Source organism: Chelmon rostratus, chromosome 5 (assembly GCF_017976325.1).
Source record: "Chelmon rostratus isolate fCheRos1 chromosome 5, fCheRos1.pri, whole genome shotgun sequence".
NCBI lineage: Eukaryota > Metazoa > Chordata > Actinopteri > Chaetodontiformes > Chaetodontidae > Chelmon > Chelmon rostratus.
Window position 1 is genome coordinate 21154422 of NC_055662.1, and position 16876 is coordinate 21171297.

The window sequence follows — 16876 nt, forward strand, 5'->3', positions numbered from 1 at the left end:
TTCACTGTGTTCAGTGTCATTCTAAGGACAATTAAAGACACGTCATTGTCTTTATTCAGGATGATTTTATTCATCAGTTAAGCTAAGGTCAGTCCTGATCCAAGACTGATGCTTACCATTATGTTTACTTAAATAGGGAAATACTTGTTAAATAAATTGGTATTAATAGGTCTTATAGTCTCCCTTTTAATATTTTTCATACTAGAAGAACTGACAATGCAACAACTCCAGCCTGCTTAAACACCTTGGGAACAGAAGCATAACTCACTCAATAACATACTGCATGTGTAATGCAAGGAAAACCAAACCCAGCATCGGTCCCAGCAGAGCTCTTTTTATATTAAGATTACAAATTCACAGAGCTGATTAAAGATACATAAAGACATACTAAATGCTAATGATCTTTTTTAACTTGTCAGAAATAGATTTTTTAATGTGCAATTTCATATAATGTCACATTTTTTAGAGTATACGAGGGATTCCCACAGAACTGTCAGCTTTATGAGGTTCTCTGACATAAGTCACATGATCTGCGGTAAAGTGTCAGCTCATCAGTTACTCACAGTTCACTGTAACCTTAAGCCATAAAATTTGACTGCCTTCACACAGAGGAATGTGAACTTAATGACCAAATCTTCGGTTGTGTCATTTGTCATTGTGACCTGCTTGTTAAGCTGCTATCTTACACACATGTGACAGTAAATGATTCATTTCTGTGGCCACAAAAAAAGCTTGAAATGCTGAAGACTCAGAGAACATTATGTTACTGGTGTGTGTAACAGACACACGGAGTAAAGGTTTCATGTACTTGAGACTGTCCCGATGGAAGAGTGGCTCTGAATCCCAGCAATGTCTTGACCTTGAGTGATCTATAAAGGAGATAACAGTATTTGCTTTTATTACCACATTATTATATTATAAAGGCAAGCACAGAAATAGCATGCAAATGGTAATGATGTTGCCATATTTACAGGAGTATTTTCATTGATTTTAACAGTTAGTTTAGAAGTGCTTTTATATTTATTTTGACTGAAAGAGGATTTAAATCAGATCCATTAATATAAAGCAGGCAGTTTGTGATGATGCTTCTTGTTTCTTGTGGGGCTTCTAGAGGAGGGGGTGCTAGTTGTCATTCATCAATATAAAGAATGCAGTATTTTAAATGCAGTAAAAGCATTTACTGCATTTACGCTTTACCCATATATACATTTAAAATATTCTTAACATATTGTTAATGATCTTTGTCTTTTCAGTTGTGCTTTATAATGTGCTGCTTGCAATTCTTTCCACAATATTAAGACCTAAAAATCTCCGACAGCACTTTTTCTGACAAGCAGCTGTGGACAGTTTCTTGTCATGTGTAAGATAAAGAAATGATGGTCTGAATATATGTTAACTGGGTTTCTTCCTACATACACATCCTACATGATTAAAACACATTTTAAAACCTTAACAGAAATAGTTCACCTGGCACTAAGCCAAATTACTAACCCTGAAGGAAGCTTGCTTATCACCACTGTAAATGCAGCTAGTGCTTACACTGAATGAGGGAGCAGTCAATAAATCAACAGTAAGCTGCTGTTCAAACAATGTACTCACTGTTGTAAGACAGGTTTCTGACAGATCGAAAGGGATTGTATTTGAAGGCGACAGGCTCCAGGGGTGGGCCTGGTTTTCTACACGAAGCTGCTTGACTTTGCTCTGGAGGTAACGCAGAAGCTTAAATGAAGCCACATCTGAGGGGCTGTGGGAGGCAGCAACAAGGAGGGAGGGAGAGCAAACTGAATTCTGAGCTTCCTGACGGGGGAAAGACACAAAACAGATAAATATCAAATATCTTTATGTTACATATCTGTAATGGCTTGGTGTTCAAGCCCACAATGGAACAGTAAAACTCACCTTTGCACTAAGCGTCATCTCTCCTTCGGGCCTCTCTGACTTTCTCTGCCTCTTCTCTCGAGTCTTTGATGTTTTTCTGGAAAACAAGCAAACCTGCATTTGAAAGGTTGTAACTTGTGAATAATTAACATAACTACATGGAGGAGTTATGGGTTTACAAGTATAATTAATGTTACATCTATGGTATAAAACATATGTCGCAGTGAGTTGAGGTGAGATCATGCTCTTATAAGGACAGACAGCTGGTTAGTTTGTCATCTAGTTTTCAGAGACACAGAAACCAGTTACCTGCCCCTTAATAACTTTGTCTTGCACCTGTGGGATAGCACAAATTACAGCAAAACTTAAACACTGTAAAGTGGAACACTGTTTGATTTCTATTTGATGGATCACAAAGTTTGGATTCTGGGTCGTTTTGAGAAAGGACAAATAGCATGAATGATCACGGATTAAAACTTTATTCATGTGCTACCTTTCCAGTTCAGCTGTGAACTCCTCTTCAAACTTGCATGCCAGGCGAGCTGCAGTCTGCTCCTTCCACTGACCCATGCTCCTCTGAACCTGCCTGAGCTCCAGGTCTTTGGCCTTCAGCTGTTTGCGAAGAGATGCTGCCGCTCCTCCTCCCTCAGCTCCTCCACCATACACGTGAGCCCAGTTCAGACTGCTTAACTCCTCAATGTGCTCCTGCAGAAATGTGACGGGCATAACATTACTGTCAATGATGAGTTCTGTGTGTCTGTGCACTGACGTCAGCTACACGAAGTGTGTACGTTCATACCTGAATGAGACGCTCCTTTAGAGAGTCCAAGGCTTGGTCTCTCTCCATCCTCAGCTGCTGCCTCTGGATGCTCAGTTCTCGCTCCTGAAATGATTTGAACTTATTTTTTTGTGTACATTTAATGCACCAACAACACCAGACACTATATGTATGTATGTGTGTACAGTCTGAACTATACCTTGTCTTTGCTCAGCTGCTCAGTGGTTTGTTTCTGTGAATGGAGCTTCTGGTGTAGATGGATAATCACGTGCTTCAACTGTTCTCTTAGTGTTCTCAGGTTAGTAAGAGCTTCAGCTACTGTAGAACTGCACAATGCAAAGGCATCACGATTTGAGGCTCATCATCAAACACACCATGTTGTTTTTAAAGTATTTACTGTACGCCTGAGCAGGAAATGATACCTGGGAGGTAGCTGCACAGAACTTTGCATGGCTCCGCTCTGCTCCACTAAGAGGTGTAGGTGCTGGCACTCTGCTCCCAGCTCCTGGGCCCAGTGCCCGAGTTGCTGCTCCAGCTCAGCTGTGATTTGGTTGCAGCTGCTCTCCTTTTCCTTTAGCATCACGCGAAGCGTGTCAGCCTCTTTCTCTGCAAGCTGAACTGCCTGCTCGAGTCGCAGCGCTGCCCTCCGACTCTCCTGTGACCACACACCACAGCGCATCAGCTTTTCTACAACACTACGTCTCTTTATGTGCCTGCAAATGATTGCTTTCTGTGGTTTTCTTGCACCTGTGCCATCTGTCTCTGCAGCTTCTGCAGCTCAGCCTGGTGCTCCTCTTTCAGTGATTTACAAATAACAGCCAGTAAAGACTCCTGCTCTCTCTGCTGTGCACGGCTTTCACTCTCCAACTCCTGCATTCTCTTACAGATAAAAAGAAAATCATGCAAAGAGAGAATGAGCATTTACTCTGATTTATTAAGATGGTCATGTCACATGCCATGGTTCTGAGTCACCGTACTGTTTTTAGCTCCACTGCTTTATTCTGAAGAGCCAGTGCTTTACTCTTCTCTCTCTGCATCTCACTCCTCATGCTTTCCAGGCTCTTTCTGTTCTGCTCTTCCAGTATCCCACAGTGCACCTGCACAGCTTCCACTTTTTCTACCTCCCACTTCCTCCTCTCCTCCTCCATTGCGTTGTGCACCTGAATGGGAGCATACTGTGAATATCGTACAGTCATGTTTAAAAAGACTGGATATTTTCAGTAGAGGATTGCCAGAGTACCTTTTCCAAGGCCTCTATACGCAGCTCCTCTTCACGGCTCTTTGCCTCCTGCTTCTGCTGCTCCAGAGAATCCCTTAACTTCTTTGCCTCTTCTTCTTTTAGCTGCCAGAATAAGAGAGGATCACACCTTGAAAAGTGGAGTATTTTTACTTCCTGTGTATATGCTGTATGGTGCAGTGATCATGAGAATAAGAAAAGTTGGGTTTCAATACCCAGTAGAGGCACATTAACATTCAGTTCACCATATATCTTACACTGAGATAGTGTAACTGGATTTCACATATTCAGGGAAACACACTGACCCGAATGGAACTTTTCAAGGACTCAGTGTGTCGTGTGAGACACAGAGCTTGCTCTTTCAAAGCCTTTGCTTTCTCCTCTTTAGTCTGCTCGCTAACCTGAAGACACAACAGCCAGAAGGATTGCTACATCATTAAACTGTGATGATATCATTTGAAGAGTCAATATTTTAGTTTTACAGACTCGTTTATCACCTTTTGGATTTGTTGCTCATGAGCCAAAGTCAAATCTTTCTTTTGCTGCTTCAGTGCTGCCTCCTGCATTGAAAAAAGAAGAATCCCTATTATTTGTTAGTCAGTGTTAGACAAAACTTGACTGGTACACTTCACCTCAGAAAGCCTCAGCTAGCTTATGCACTTACCATTAATCTATGGGTTTGCTCCTGCGTCTCTTTCAGTGCACTGCAGTGCTGGGTTTTCAGGTGCTGTAGCTCCCCCCTCAGTCCATCTCTTTCTGCTTGTAAGGTCCCACGTTGCTCCTGTAAATCTAGCAGCTGCAGCTCCCTCTGGGCCAACATCTTCTCCAGAGTACCCACTCTGATCTTGCATTCTCCCAGTTCACCCTGCAGCTCGCCTACTTGAAACTCTGCTGCCTGATGGAAAGAGACACCAAAGATAGTAGGCAAACAGATGCATATATACATATATTTTAATGAAGAAATTGGAGTATGATGTCATTAGGTGTCACCTCGACCTCATCCTTTCTCTGCCTCCATTTGTCCTCAAGACAAGCACACCTGCTCCTCAGTGAGCTCTCTGCCTCTGTGACCCTCTGGAGCTCCTCACAAGTCTCCTCCAACTTCTGTGCCAGGATCACACATGAACACATGTCAGCAGAAAATAAATGTATCTTTCACACACACACAAATACCTTCTCCTTGTAGTTTCTTCACTGTAGTTGTCATATGACAGTAAAGAACTTTAAGCTTGAGAATGCTGTTATTATTTTAAACTAGTTTGATGTTGTTATGGTTTATAACCGTCATCCTATTTATAGATATGAATAACACAGTACTTCTTGCATGGACTCTAGCTTCTCTCTTGCGCGTCGCTGTTCAGCAAACAGTTCTGTTTTGGCACTGTCCAGCTGTCTGTCCATCTCCTCCCTCTCCAGCACTGACATGATAACACCGGGCTGTTTTGGAACAGCAAAGCAACGAAAAACATATTAAAACACGTAACAACAGACATATTGCTTGATTCAGGTTTCATTACTCTCTCAACGAAGACTCCTTCTTTCAGAGTCTGTTTACATTGACTCTTTGAGAGTTCCTCTTACCTCAAGGACACAGTCCCTCTGCCTCTGCAGCTGGTACCTACAACACATGCAATGTTGTAGTATTTGTCAGTACTTTGTCAGACAGTACTATCCTTTATACAGCACAGAATTGTGTTGATACATACAGTGTTGTACAATACAATAAGTAGCAGTTTGGTTTTACACCTAATAGAGTCCTTTCCTGTCCTGCTGTCCTGAATGACTTCCAGAGTCCTCTTCTCCTTCTCCATCTTTGCTGTCTCTACAGTCAGTGTCTCTAATTCCTGCAAGGCATGCTGGGACATAAACCATAAACTGTGGTCATTAGTGAGACTTCTGTAAAGTGTTCCGATAAACTACTGTATATCAGATGCTACACTTTACCTTTCGTCTCTGTTGAAGTTCAGAGAGGGAAAGCTCTACATCTTTTAACTGAGTCTTCTTCAACTGTAGTGTCTCCTCCTCTTTCTCACATTTCTAAAGAACACACACAAACCAGTTGTATGATCTTTCATGCACATGTATGCAGGATAATTCCAACAGCTGACATAAATATATTCCTCAAATTATACTGAATATGACATTAAAATACACTAGGAGACTCATTCTCACTTGTTGGAGTACAGAGAGCTGCTCTTTCATCTTGGCCCAATCAGCCTGCATCTTCTCTGATGTCCTCTCAGTCCTGCATCTCCTGCAGGCATTCATGTCATTCATGTCCTCATCTGTGTCCTTGTCATTATCACCCAAAGAACACACAAGCCTGTGATACACAAACATGCACAGTGTGTAAGTCAGAAATATATGCAAAATAAGCATTTTAAAATTGTACAGAACATTAAAGAGACCAACATCTTCTAAAATCAAAAATTGTTCTTCCTCTTGGTTTACCTGTAAGTTTCCCTCTTATTTCGCTGTGCTTTACGGGCAGAAGGACTTCTGTGTCGTACATTTCCATAAGAGGATCTCTGGTCTTTGTAAAAGAAGAAAGGCAAATTCTGTGACATTTAAAGATGAAATTGTTCTTTTATTACCGTGGACTGAAAGGAATGCACAGTCAGATCTTGTGCTTTACCTGATGAAGAACGAGGTTCACTTTCTTCCTGTGTGGGTTTGTCATAGTCACTCTGGTTGGTGCAGTAGTCATCCATGTCTGTGACAGACTGAATGAGAGAGCGCCATCCTGGGAGGTCACACAAATAATCTTAACTGTAGTTTCATACGTCATTTCTGCACTCATCTTACTATTATTTTCTACATTTAAAGAGCCTGTTTCCAGGCATTTCTTGATTTTCATCATTAACTATCTCTTAAATGTTTCTCTATGAGCACACTTTGTCATTTTCATATGAGACTTGCTTCCCTCCGCATATTCTATAGTCTCTCACCTGGCCGCCTGTGAATATGCTGCCTGACTTGCTCTGTACAGACTGAGTCGAGGTCACTGTCAATGGACACGGTGTCAAAACTCCACACAGGAACTCCTATGAAAGCAGTCTACAATTACTGTTTGTAGTGAGTGAATGTCCTGGAGGATTAGCTAGACATAGCTAGATACTGTGTAATCTGCGAGTGGTACCTGCCAAGCACCTGCCCTTATGAGAATGGCTATTGTTCTGACGTGGGGTTTTATGTTCTGTTACAACCTCTGTTCTGTGAGAGACTGAAAGACAGAGACAAAACAATGGAGTACTGGTTAGTAAGCTGTAGATGCTGCAATGTAAACTATAATCCACAATATAAAAGTGCTGTTACAAACGATACATACAAGCATGAATGCACTCTCAAACCTTTATTGTAATTAGGTGTGTAAAGTTGACATTTTGGCTTAAGGACACTGGAAAAGCTCATGGCCAAAACGGAAAGGTTTTATCCGCTGATCTAAAGGTAATGAATAGGCTCAGTAAATTTCAATGGCACTAACCTCTGGGCACTATAAATATCCATAGTAAATTACATGGAACTAGAGTCGTTAAATTTCAAGACTCTGTTATGGACCAAAGTGGTGATTCAGAGTACATTTTCACATGACTTTGGCTCCAGAAGAAAGATAAAGAGCCACTTGTCTTGTATTTGTGGAGACAACCTGACAGATGGACAGACAGGTGTATGACATTTCTCTTCTCGTCATGTGTTGACTTAATGAAAACTCAGCACTTGTGACAGCTCCTCGTCTTTCAAGAGTTTTATAAAGAGAATACTCACCGCAGCCATCATCAGCGAGCCTCTGTGGTTTGTTGTATCTCTCTCCAGCTCCTGCTTTCTGACTATCATGGGATGTATCTACTCCATGGCTGTCAGAAAGACGCTCATCCAGTTCCTTTCTTTGACATAGCTTGTCTGATTGGGAACAGTGAGCAGTCTCTGTGTCTTTACTGCTTTTCGCCATTGTTGCTGTTCCTCTTCCGTCCACGTTAAGAACAATTTGTCCCTTTTGTTCGCTCTGGCAAGTGACGGAGTCAGATATGCCTGTCTTCTCAGCCTCTTCTTCTTTGTCTAGTTGCTGCATATTAATCTCTGGCAATGCCATTTCAACCATCTCATCTCTGAAGCGTCTAACAAAGTCCTCAGTGCAGATGCTGTCTGAAGGAGGATGCGTTTCTCCTGCCATCTGTCCCTCATTACAGGTGTCTCCAAGCAGCCTCTTGAGCCTCCAGATGACCTGCTCCCTCTGAGACTCTATTTCCTCTTTGTGTATTGTCTTTCTGTCTAACTTATGTTTAGTTTCCTCATGAGTGACAGGATCTTCCCAGCAGCCTGTGCTCCTCTCTGGGGAAAGAGTAGAGGAGAGATGGGCTGCTGTTGGGTAAAGAAAAACTTGGTCCCGTTGTGGTGTTACACTTAGAAATGCAGCACTTAACAACACCTGACTTACTTCAATATGAAGCGGGTTACGGGAGCATGTATGCATCCTAATTGTTTTACTTTTTGTTTTCATTTGTGCAGACTCAAGCACATACATAATATTGACAAAAAACCTGGTGACAAGCAGTACGTAATATTTATATTTCTGCAAGTTATTTCTCTAACAACAGCCTATAAACAGACAACCTTTTGTGAAGAAACTGGGTTAGAAATTACAGTTTTTCCTGTAATGATACTGATATGTAAATGTTACCTGATGATTGCTCCAAAGTCGGAGTGTGTATCAAATCAAGACAAGACATGGGAGTGTCATTTGTTTGAGATGTACTTCCAAGGCCAGTGTCTTTACTTAGAGATTGACTCCACATAAGAGGAGCTGGAAAAAAATCAAAACACAGATTAATCACCTGATAAACCCCCCCCCTCCAAATCTGGTATGAGGTGTGCATGATAAATTACCTGCATCATTGCAATCAAGCTCTCTGGAATTTGCCTGACGTTTCTGGGGCTGGACCTGCATACATTTATCACACTTACTGCTTAAAAAATGCACTCCTAATTACATGTATGGACAGACATGTGTGAAGATAGACAGCTGTAGTGGAAGAAGTATTCAGATATTTTAATTAAGTAAAAGTAGCGATACCACAGTGTAAAAACAAACATACAATACAACAGTATTAGCATCAAAACATATTTAATTACCAATAGTAAAAGTGTTTATTACGGCCCATTTGAAAATCATATATACCACATTACTGGATTATATTTATTGATGCATTAATGTCATTTTAATGTTGCAGCTGGTAACTTTATATAAATTATCTTAATCTATAAAAATATATAAAAGTATGATATTTGCCTCCAAAATCTGGCGAAGTAGAAGTAGAAAGTGGCATAAAATGACACAGACAGACAGACAGGCAGAAAGAAAATCACAGACCTGCAGCTGACCAAGCTGAGCATCAATAGCATCCAGGAGAAGGTCACAGTGGTCCCGTTTGAGAGGCAAAGAATCCGGTCCAAACCCACTGCTGCTGTCATCGAGATCTGTGACTGCAGAGAAAAGGGTCAAGAGTGGCTGCAAACTCCCAAAACAGTGAGATATACATGATACGCAGCTTATAAAACCTCAGACCAGTGTAAAGCAGCTCATCTGTGGCCTCGCCATCTGTCTCTGCTTCGCCCTGGTGTCTGTCAGCCATGTCCTATTGCTGAAGACAAATATGCAGACATTCAGCAGTACCACAGAGACAACGCATCCCCAGTATGTACCAGTGGTTCAGGCTGACTGGGCAGTCATAAGGAGTGGGGGGGGGGGGGGGGTTATGTTGCTCAGTTGTCCAGGAAACCAGGACAATTTAGCTTGTTAACAAGCCAAACTGAGACTCTTTTCACTGAGAGGACTATAAATTCCTGTTTCTTCCTGCCTCTCCCACTCCCCAAACTGAGCATTAAGTCCAGGAGCTGAACAAGCCAGTCCACTTCAACACCGCAATGCAAGACCTCTGCTCGAAGTTTAGCTAGCCATGACTGAAATACCTGAAAGCTAATGTCAGTAGTATTAAAGGATATTTTTCTTAGCCCAGACTACTCAGAAGATTTTTCATATTATTAAGCTTTTACATTTAATATAAAAATTTAGTAGATTTTAGATTTGAGAAGTGCACAGGTTAAAGTTATTCAACACTACTAACATGACCTAAAGCACACAGCTAACCTGAGTCACAGACGCTAGTTTCTGTCTGAAACTCCCTGAAGATTTTACAGAAAGTCAGATTATGTGAAAACGAACGAATTCCATATTTGAGTTCTTAAATCATTCCACCACCACTGTACTGCCTCAAACATCCAGAACTTACCCAGATTAAAGGGAGAAACGCGGAGGCTTTAAATCGATGCTGGACTTGGCTCCTCAGCGCTGAATTACACTCTCAGTCTTGACTGACAGGGGCTTCAGTTGGTTGCCCTGGAAACGGTCAAACAGCTCGCGACCCGCTCTGAGCTCTAGTGTCGCGCGCAATGCGGCAATATCAGCGCGAAGGGAAGCACAGGCCTGAGCCCAGATTTTAGAAGTACCGGTACTAAAAGTTTGATTTTTCTCACATATATATGCAAAAAGTGAATTGTACGGTCTGTAGTATTTTTCCTGAAATTAAGCTCTGAAAGCTGTGCCTAAGTTTTCTCCATGCTGACTGAAAGAAAGGTAATAAAAATAAACATACTGAGCCTAAAATGCTTTAGCTGGTTAAATACCCATCATAACCAAGGTTTAATTAAATTTTAACTCACTTTACAAGGTCTGAGTCCCCAGTTCCCTGAAAAGCATGTGACCTCAGAGAATCAGTGGCTCTTACAAAAATGTGAATGAAAGCATACAACTGCAGAGGTGCAGACTTCAGGCATTTTGATGCATGTATGTACTATTTACACCTGTTTAAATATGTCCTGTGTCTGAGTCCTTCTCCCTCCATGGTGGTCACCTCATTAAAAATGGCCTGGACACAATACTCAACTTAACAGGATTAAAAAATGCAAAATGCACCACCTCAGCAATGAAGCTCAGAATGATTTACACCTGTAACAAGATCAATAACGTCTCATCTGCAGGGCTTTTGTGATTTCCTGAAATATTTGATTGTTTTTACCACAATAAGATTTTTCATTAGGTTTATTGTTAATTGAAGGAGAGAACCAAAACTGGCATACCATCTGAAACATATAATTTCAACCTGTCCAATCATCCTGATGTTGAAGAGAGAAAATGAAGCAAACAGATATCGAGTGTCAACAATAACAACTTTATTTTCTTCTTTTTCATTATTGTGTCTTTGCTGTTTAAAGACAATGTTAAACAATATAAATTAAGGGAGAAAATACACAATTAAAAAAAAAGAAAAGAAGCAAAAACTCAGTTGAATCCGCGGTTACACCTGAATACACCTACGTGTACTTGGGGAGTAAGGGTAGTAGTCAAGGCAAGTCAATGACCTTTGACCTCCTGTACCAGGCCGCTGTTGTGATGCGTCTCGTAACTTTCATCATCATATAGATTATTAACATCAGCTCCGTCTCACGACTAAGCCGTGAGTCACAGTCCGAGGAGAAGCAGGGTTCAGTTTAGACAAGGCAAGACAAACCTCCCCAACTTTGTTAGTTTACTTCTGCGTCAAAACTGAGCCGCATCGAATGAGAAGGAAATGTGCGCCGCACATGCACACAAATCGAACCCATTGTGCATACAAACAGTAGGAAAACACCAACATAAGAATAATGGCACTCGTGAGAAGGTAGAAATCAGAGCAGAAAATAAAAGCATTAAAATTAAAGCTAGAAATCACACCAGTGAGTTAAGAGTTGGGTGAGTTGAAATGAGAGAAACAGTGAGAGGGGGTTTACATTAGAACCCTCCTAGATAGGGAAGGCAGATGAAGAGTTTTTTTAGTCTACAGTACACTCTCCACATACACTTTGGTTGTTGTTTTTTTCCCTTTCTGCATGAGGCCCACAACTGTTCTGTTTGAAGCAACGACAGCCGTGAGCTAACAGATCTGCGCCTCACTGCGTTATTGCTACAGCTGTCTGATACTGTACACGCCCTCACTGGGGCTACTTCAGTAGGCAAGTCACGTCAAGTACTGAGGTCACGTTATTTGGAAATACATCGATTAAAACTTGTGATGAGCTCTCCACTATCATTCAAAATATAACATTATAACATATATTCTCAAATATAAAATCATCTCAAAAGCAATATATTAAAGTAAATCTCTAGTAACCTCAAATTGATCGCTGAGAGAGGAAATCACACGCCGACTTTCCATTTGTACAATTTCTGTAACACCGTTCAGCAGAAACCTGTGTTCTTTCAGATGCTGTGACTGTGCATGATGATACAGAACTAAACTGTACAACAACTGTCAAGATAAAAAAACATGAGACAGCAAGCTGCAACAGTGTCCATCCTTACATGTGACACCCTTGATATGATTTTAAGTGTACACGACCTCCATCAATAGTTTGTATCTACATACGTGCTTGAAAATGTTTGAGTCTGTGTGAAGTGGACAGACAAGGAGAAGCAAAGCAGTAATTAGTAAAAAAAAAAAAAAATCAAAGGCATAGTTCTATGTTTTTTGGGGAAAAAATGCTTATTTGCTGCAAGTTAGAAGAGCGATGCAGCCCTCATGTTTGTCAGCAGCTGCTTAGCTTAGCTTAGCTTAGAGACTGGAAACAGAGGGAAACTGCTAGCCTGGTTCTGTCTGAAGGTAGAAAATTCCACCTACCAGCACCTCTAAATCTCACTAATTAACACGATCTTGTTTGTGTCATTTGTACAAAACCCAAAGTGTAAAACCAACAAGTTGTGGTTTTCCTGGGCATTATGTGTGAGGCTATTTCACATTCACAAAATATAATGAATTAATTAATGAACTTTAGAGGTGCTGGTAGGCAGTTTTTGTTTTCCTTGGACAGAACCAGGCTAGCGTTTCCCCAGGCTTCATGCTAAGCTAAGCTAACCAGCCGCTGCCTCCAACTTGATTTTTACAGTAAAGACATGAGAGAGATATTCATTTTCTCATCTAACTTTTTTTTAAAAGTAAATAAGCATATTTCCAAAAATGTTGAATTATTCCTTTAATCCTATAATGCCTTGGGTATCATATTTGATGCATGCATTTCTGAAACGTTTTGCATTACCATATGGTAAAAACTTTGCTCAAAACGATACAAACAAAAAAACATATTTGCAATTTTTTTTAATTAAAAAAAATTGTTAAAGGGCCAAATAAAGTCTTCAAATTAAAAAAAAAAGAATTTTCTGTCCATTATTTCTTGGGTCAGGCATTGTAGGGTTAAGCAAGAATTTTAGTGATTGATCAAACTGTGCTCATGACAACCACAAATCAAAAATGCATTCAAACATTGTAAATGGGTAGAAGAAGCATCTTTGTGCAAGAACAGTAACATCAATCATCGTTAATTTCATTATCAAATCGATACTTCACTGATTAACAATCTCACACCATTTTACACTTCATGAGCTCATGTTATGATTCTGAAAATCTCCTTCGCTCGATGTGAATTTATTTCTTTTCCAGTGCATTTTATACATCTTTATGGGCTGCACATCAGAGGAACTGTTAGATGTGTTGAATCACTGAACCACAGTAACTAATGTGCTAGTATCAAGGACTCTATTAAAAAAATATGTGTTAAGACAGTGTTTGGAAATATAAAACAAGAAATCTGCAGCCAAATTGAGGGTGCCATAATTAACATCCATCTTTGCAGAATCAATCAATCAGCAAGTCCTTCAGGCTCATTCAATCATTTTTTTTCAGATTTGAACTATGCTGTACAGATAACTTAAAACTCAGATTAGTATAATTATTCTTCATTTTACAATATCATTCGTTTATCACAAAATATTCACACAAATAGACTAGACGGTAGATACAATACCTCCAGCCTTGAATTCTACATTCCTAGCAATAGTTACAAAAAAATACTAACTGTTGCTCAAAACTCTTGTCACCGGAGACATGTAGTGCACAGGTCAGGGGACTCTTTGCCTTGATCAGTCAATTAAAGGCAAAAGACTGAGGGTACCATCGTGGGCTGATCCCAGATCAGCATGCCCACAAACACTGAATGAAAGGACTACACATGTGAGCTGTGCTGAGCCTGGAGTGGCAGCTTGGGGGTGAGGAGGGGGGGTCCTCTGGAGCTGACAGCACAGTGGTGTGCAACAGGAACCAGCCCTGTCTGCCTCTACAACTTCCTGTCAGCTGAAGCCACTCTGGACTCCTCAGAGAAACCGCTCCAGTCTCACGTTCACTGGTTCTACTGGAAACGTCTTAGCTACAAACTAGTGACTGAGAGAGGCTGTGGAGCTAGTGCACACTATAGAAACCAGAAAGTTCCTGGATGTCTTAGTGATTTGATGCAGACTTAATAATGTGTATGATCACTGAGAATGATGTCACTGAAAATGGTCACCAGGGATACGATATGTGTTGCTATGGGAGAGCACCAGTACAACAGAGTGAAAATTTCTCATCATCAACACAGAGATATGTACTAACCTATAGTCAACCACAGTGAAAAGTGCGTATTCAGTTCTTTGATGGAGGTTCCTATTAGAGTGATATGGATGTTCATGTTGCACTAATGTGTTACACCTACAGTAAAGGACTGACTACTGCAGAGTTTTACTAATCAGAATCACAAATGGAAGATGGCTAAAATGCATTGAAGCATAGAGACAATTCTTATTAAAATATGACATGAATAAGCTGTCATATTGTCTCTACATAAACTACAGTCTATTAACTACTTAAAAGACCGTCATTTCATGTATAAAGAGGGAAACTGCAAACATTCAAACCAAATATAATCCTGCTCTGCTGCATATTTCATCGGTTCAGACAAACCAGCCTCTACTATACAAGAAAGAGATCTGAACAATCAAATAGCAGCTGTAACGTGTTGAAAGTGAAATAGATAAATGCTGCGTGGTAAACCATCATATTAATAAAAACAGACAAAATATAATCCTAATATTCTGGAGTATTATTTAAAAATATACAGCTCATTATGATGAACTGTTATTTCATCCTGCTTATTTTCGCAATGACAAGTTTATTGTCATTGTCCAGTTTTACTTAATGAAAGCAGTTTTTATTTTAAAAATCCAAAGTGTGCATTTATTTCACAATGTCATTCTTCCTAGAGCCCATTTTAGTTAATAAGGCCGCTTTTGCCTGTCAGCTCATTTCGATCGAAGCCAATCACATACCCGGCTCTGCCCTGTGTGCCGCATTACTTTTTGATTTAAAAAAAAAGGCATTATGAAATAAAATAATAATGCATCATTAATAGAAATGAAACTGCAGGAATTAAATAAAACTGACTTGCGATAAATGATTGTGAAAATAAGCAGGTGAATATAAAACATGTTTTGGATTATCTGACATGGTCACAGTCTTCTTACCTATTTTGTCTGTAGTTATTTCCACAAATATTTTTTTCAGAATGTCTTTTGTCTTTCGCCTCTTTCCTAAAAAGGGGCAAATAATGAGCACTTGAAATCATTAGATTGAAGGAAATGAGGGAACTAATTTAAGATTTATAAAGCAGGTCCAGCATATTCTCATTTGTGCTGACTAAAATGGAGGATGAGGACACGTTTCTTTTAACCTTCAGCACTGCTCTGTTCCTATGTGCCTGTTTCTGGCTTTGTCCCTGTCAGTCGTCAGTCTGTACTCGTGAGCTGCTTTGATGTGGGTTTCTGTCTAAAACTCTTAAATGGGGGGAACACAGAAAAGTGCATTGTGAGTACGATTTAGAGAGCACCTGATTTCAGGAGTGAGCAGGTGCCTTTATTGTGTGGTGTTACAACTCCATCCCCACCAACATCCACACATTATCTCACTGCTGTTTGAGCACAGAGTGAAAGAGGCCTGCTCAGCGAGCGCCCCATCTTTTCCCCCACAGTAAAAACAGAATGAGAGTGCACATTTGGAGGTACAGTGTAATCCGAGAGTGTGTTCAAACATACACATTCCCGTGCTCACACAAGGTCCACATGGTGCTCATAAGCCAGCTACGCCCCACCGCTTAAGGACCAGAGGCAGAGCAGTTCCCTGTCTGATGAGGTTACGAGTGATCCGGGGTCAGTTCCTGGGTTAGAAGATGTCAGGACACATGCTCCAGTCCTGTTTCTCCTTCGACTCCCAGTAACCTCCCTTGTACACAAAGTTTGTCTCTCCAGTGACTGAGTCCCTCCTCTGGTGAAACCACAATGGCTGGTAGCCTTCGTATTCTCTTCCTGCGGGAGGAAGCACAGGTGTTACTAAACAGTCGCCATTTAATCAAACTGTAGTGGAGAAGCCACACGTGCAGGGAAGTCACCGAGCGATCAATTCATGTTCATACATATGCAAATATATGGGAAGCAATCAATCGCTGCTGACTGCATTTGGGGTAGCTCCAAATGTGGACCGAGCTCATGTAATGGTGAATACGTTGAACTCAGAAGCGTCAATAAAATACAAATTAGCACAATGAGTGCGATGCGCAGACCTGGATCGATCATGTTGGAGGAGAAGATCATAATCGCAGTTTTGGAACAAATTCAGCTGTTTCTTAATATAGAAACCCAGTCAAAAAGGGAGAAGTTGTAGCTTTCAGATGTGTCAAAATTTGTAGAAATGTAATGATCTAACTTTTTTTTAAATTTGCGAACAGCTCATGTTTTTCACTTTATAATAAAGTTAGCTTTAACTTAGACGAACAGAGCATGAAGTCACTTGTTTACTGTTGGCCAAAGCACCACAGAAGTGCCCTTCATAAATCAAATAGAGAGGACAACAATGCAGTGCAAATTAATCACTTGCTAATGTGGCTTCACCACAGCACACTGAGAAGGCTTGTAGATTTTAGAGTAGTATCTTTTATTTCATGTAATATATTATTGAGGCCAGTTCTACATGAAAATGTCACATGTATGCAGGAAAAACTCTTTTCCTGAGTCGTTATCTGGAGAAGTTGAT

At 40.5% G+C, this 16876-nt stretch overlaps 2 protein-coding genes across 3 annotated transcripts in view; both read right to left on the reverse strand.

The window, feature by feature from the left end:
- Positions 1-79: 79 nt before the first annotated feature.
- On the reverse strand, positions 80-3300 carry si:ch211-102c2.8. Of its 2 annotated transcripts, none has more exons than XM_041937088.1 (7): positions 3079-3300; positions 2856-2982; positions 2678-2761; positions 2372-2583; positions 1900-1975; positions 1600-1797; positions 80-869 (listed from the first exon to the last, which is right to left on the reverse strand). In XM_041937088.1, the coding sequence occupies exons 1-7, from the start codon at positions 3234-3236 to the stop codon at positions 801-803; spliced, it is 924 nt and encodes a 307-aa protein (XP_041793022.1). In that variant the 5' UTR covers positions 3237-3300; the 3' UTR covers positions 80-800. The 2 variants fall into 2 exon arrangements, with proteins under 2 accessions (XP_041793022.1, XP_041793021.1); XM_041937087.1 differs by having other exon boundaries at positions 2678-2776.
- A 9806-nt stretch (positions 3301-13106) lies between these two features.
- Positions 13107-16876, reverse strand: part of osbp2b (oxysterol binding protein 2b) — a 46701-nt gene continuing 42931 nt past the window's right edge. The window contains exon 15 of the mRNA XM_041936451.1: positions 13107-16152. Coding sequence (XP_041792385.1) covers positions 16010-16152 — 143 coding nt within the window. The 3' untranslated portion in view covers positions 13107-16009. The remainder of the gene's footprint in view (positions 16153-16876) is intronic.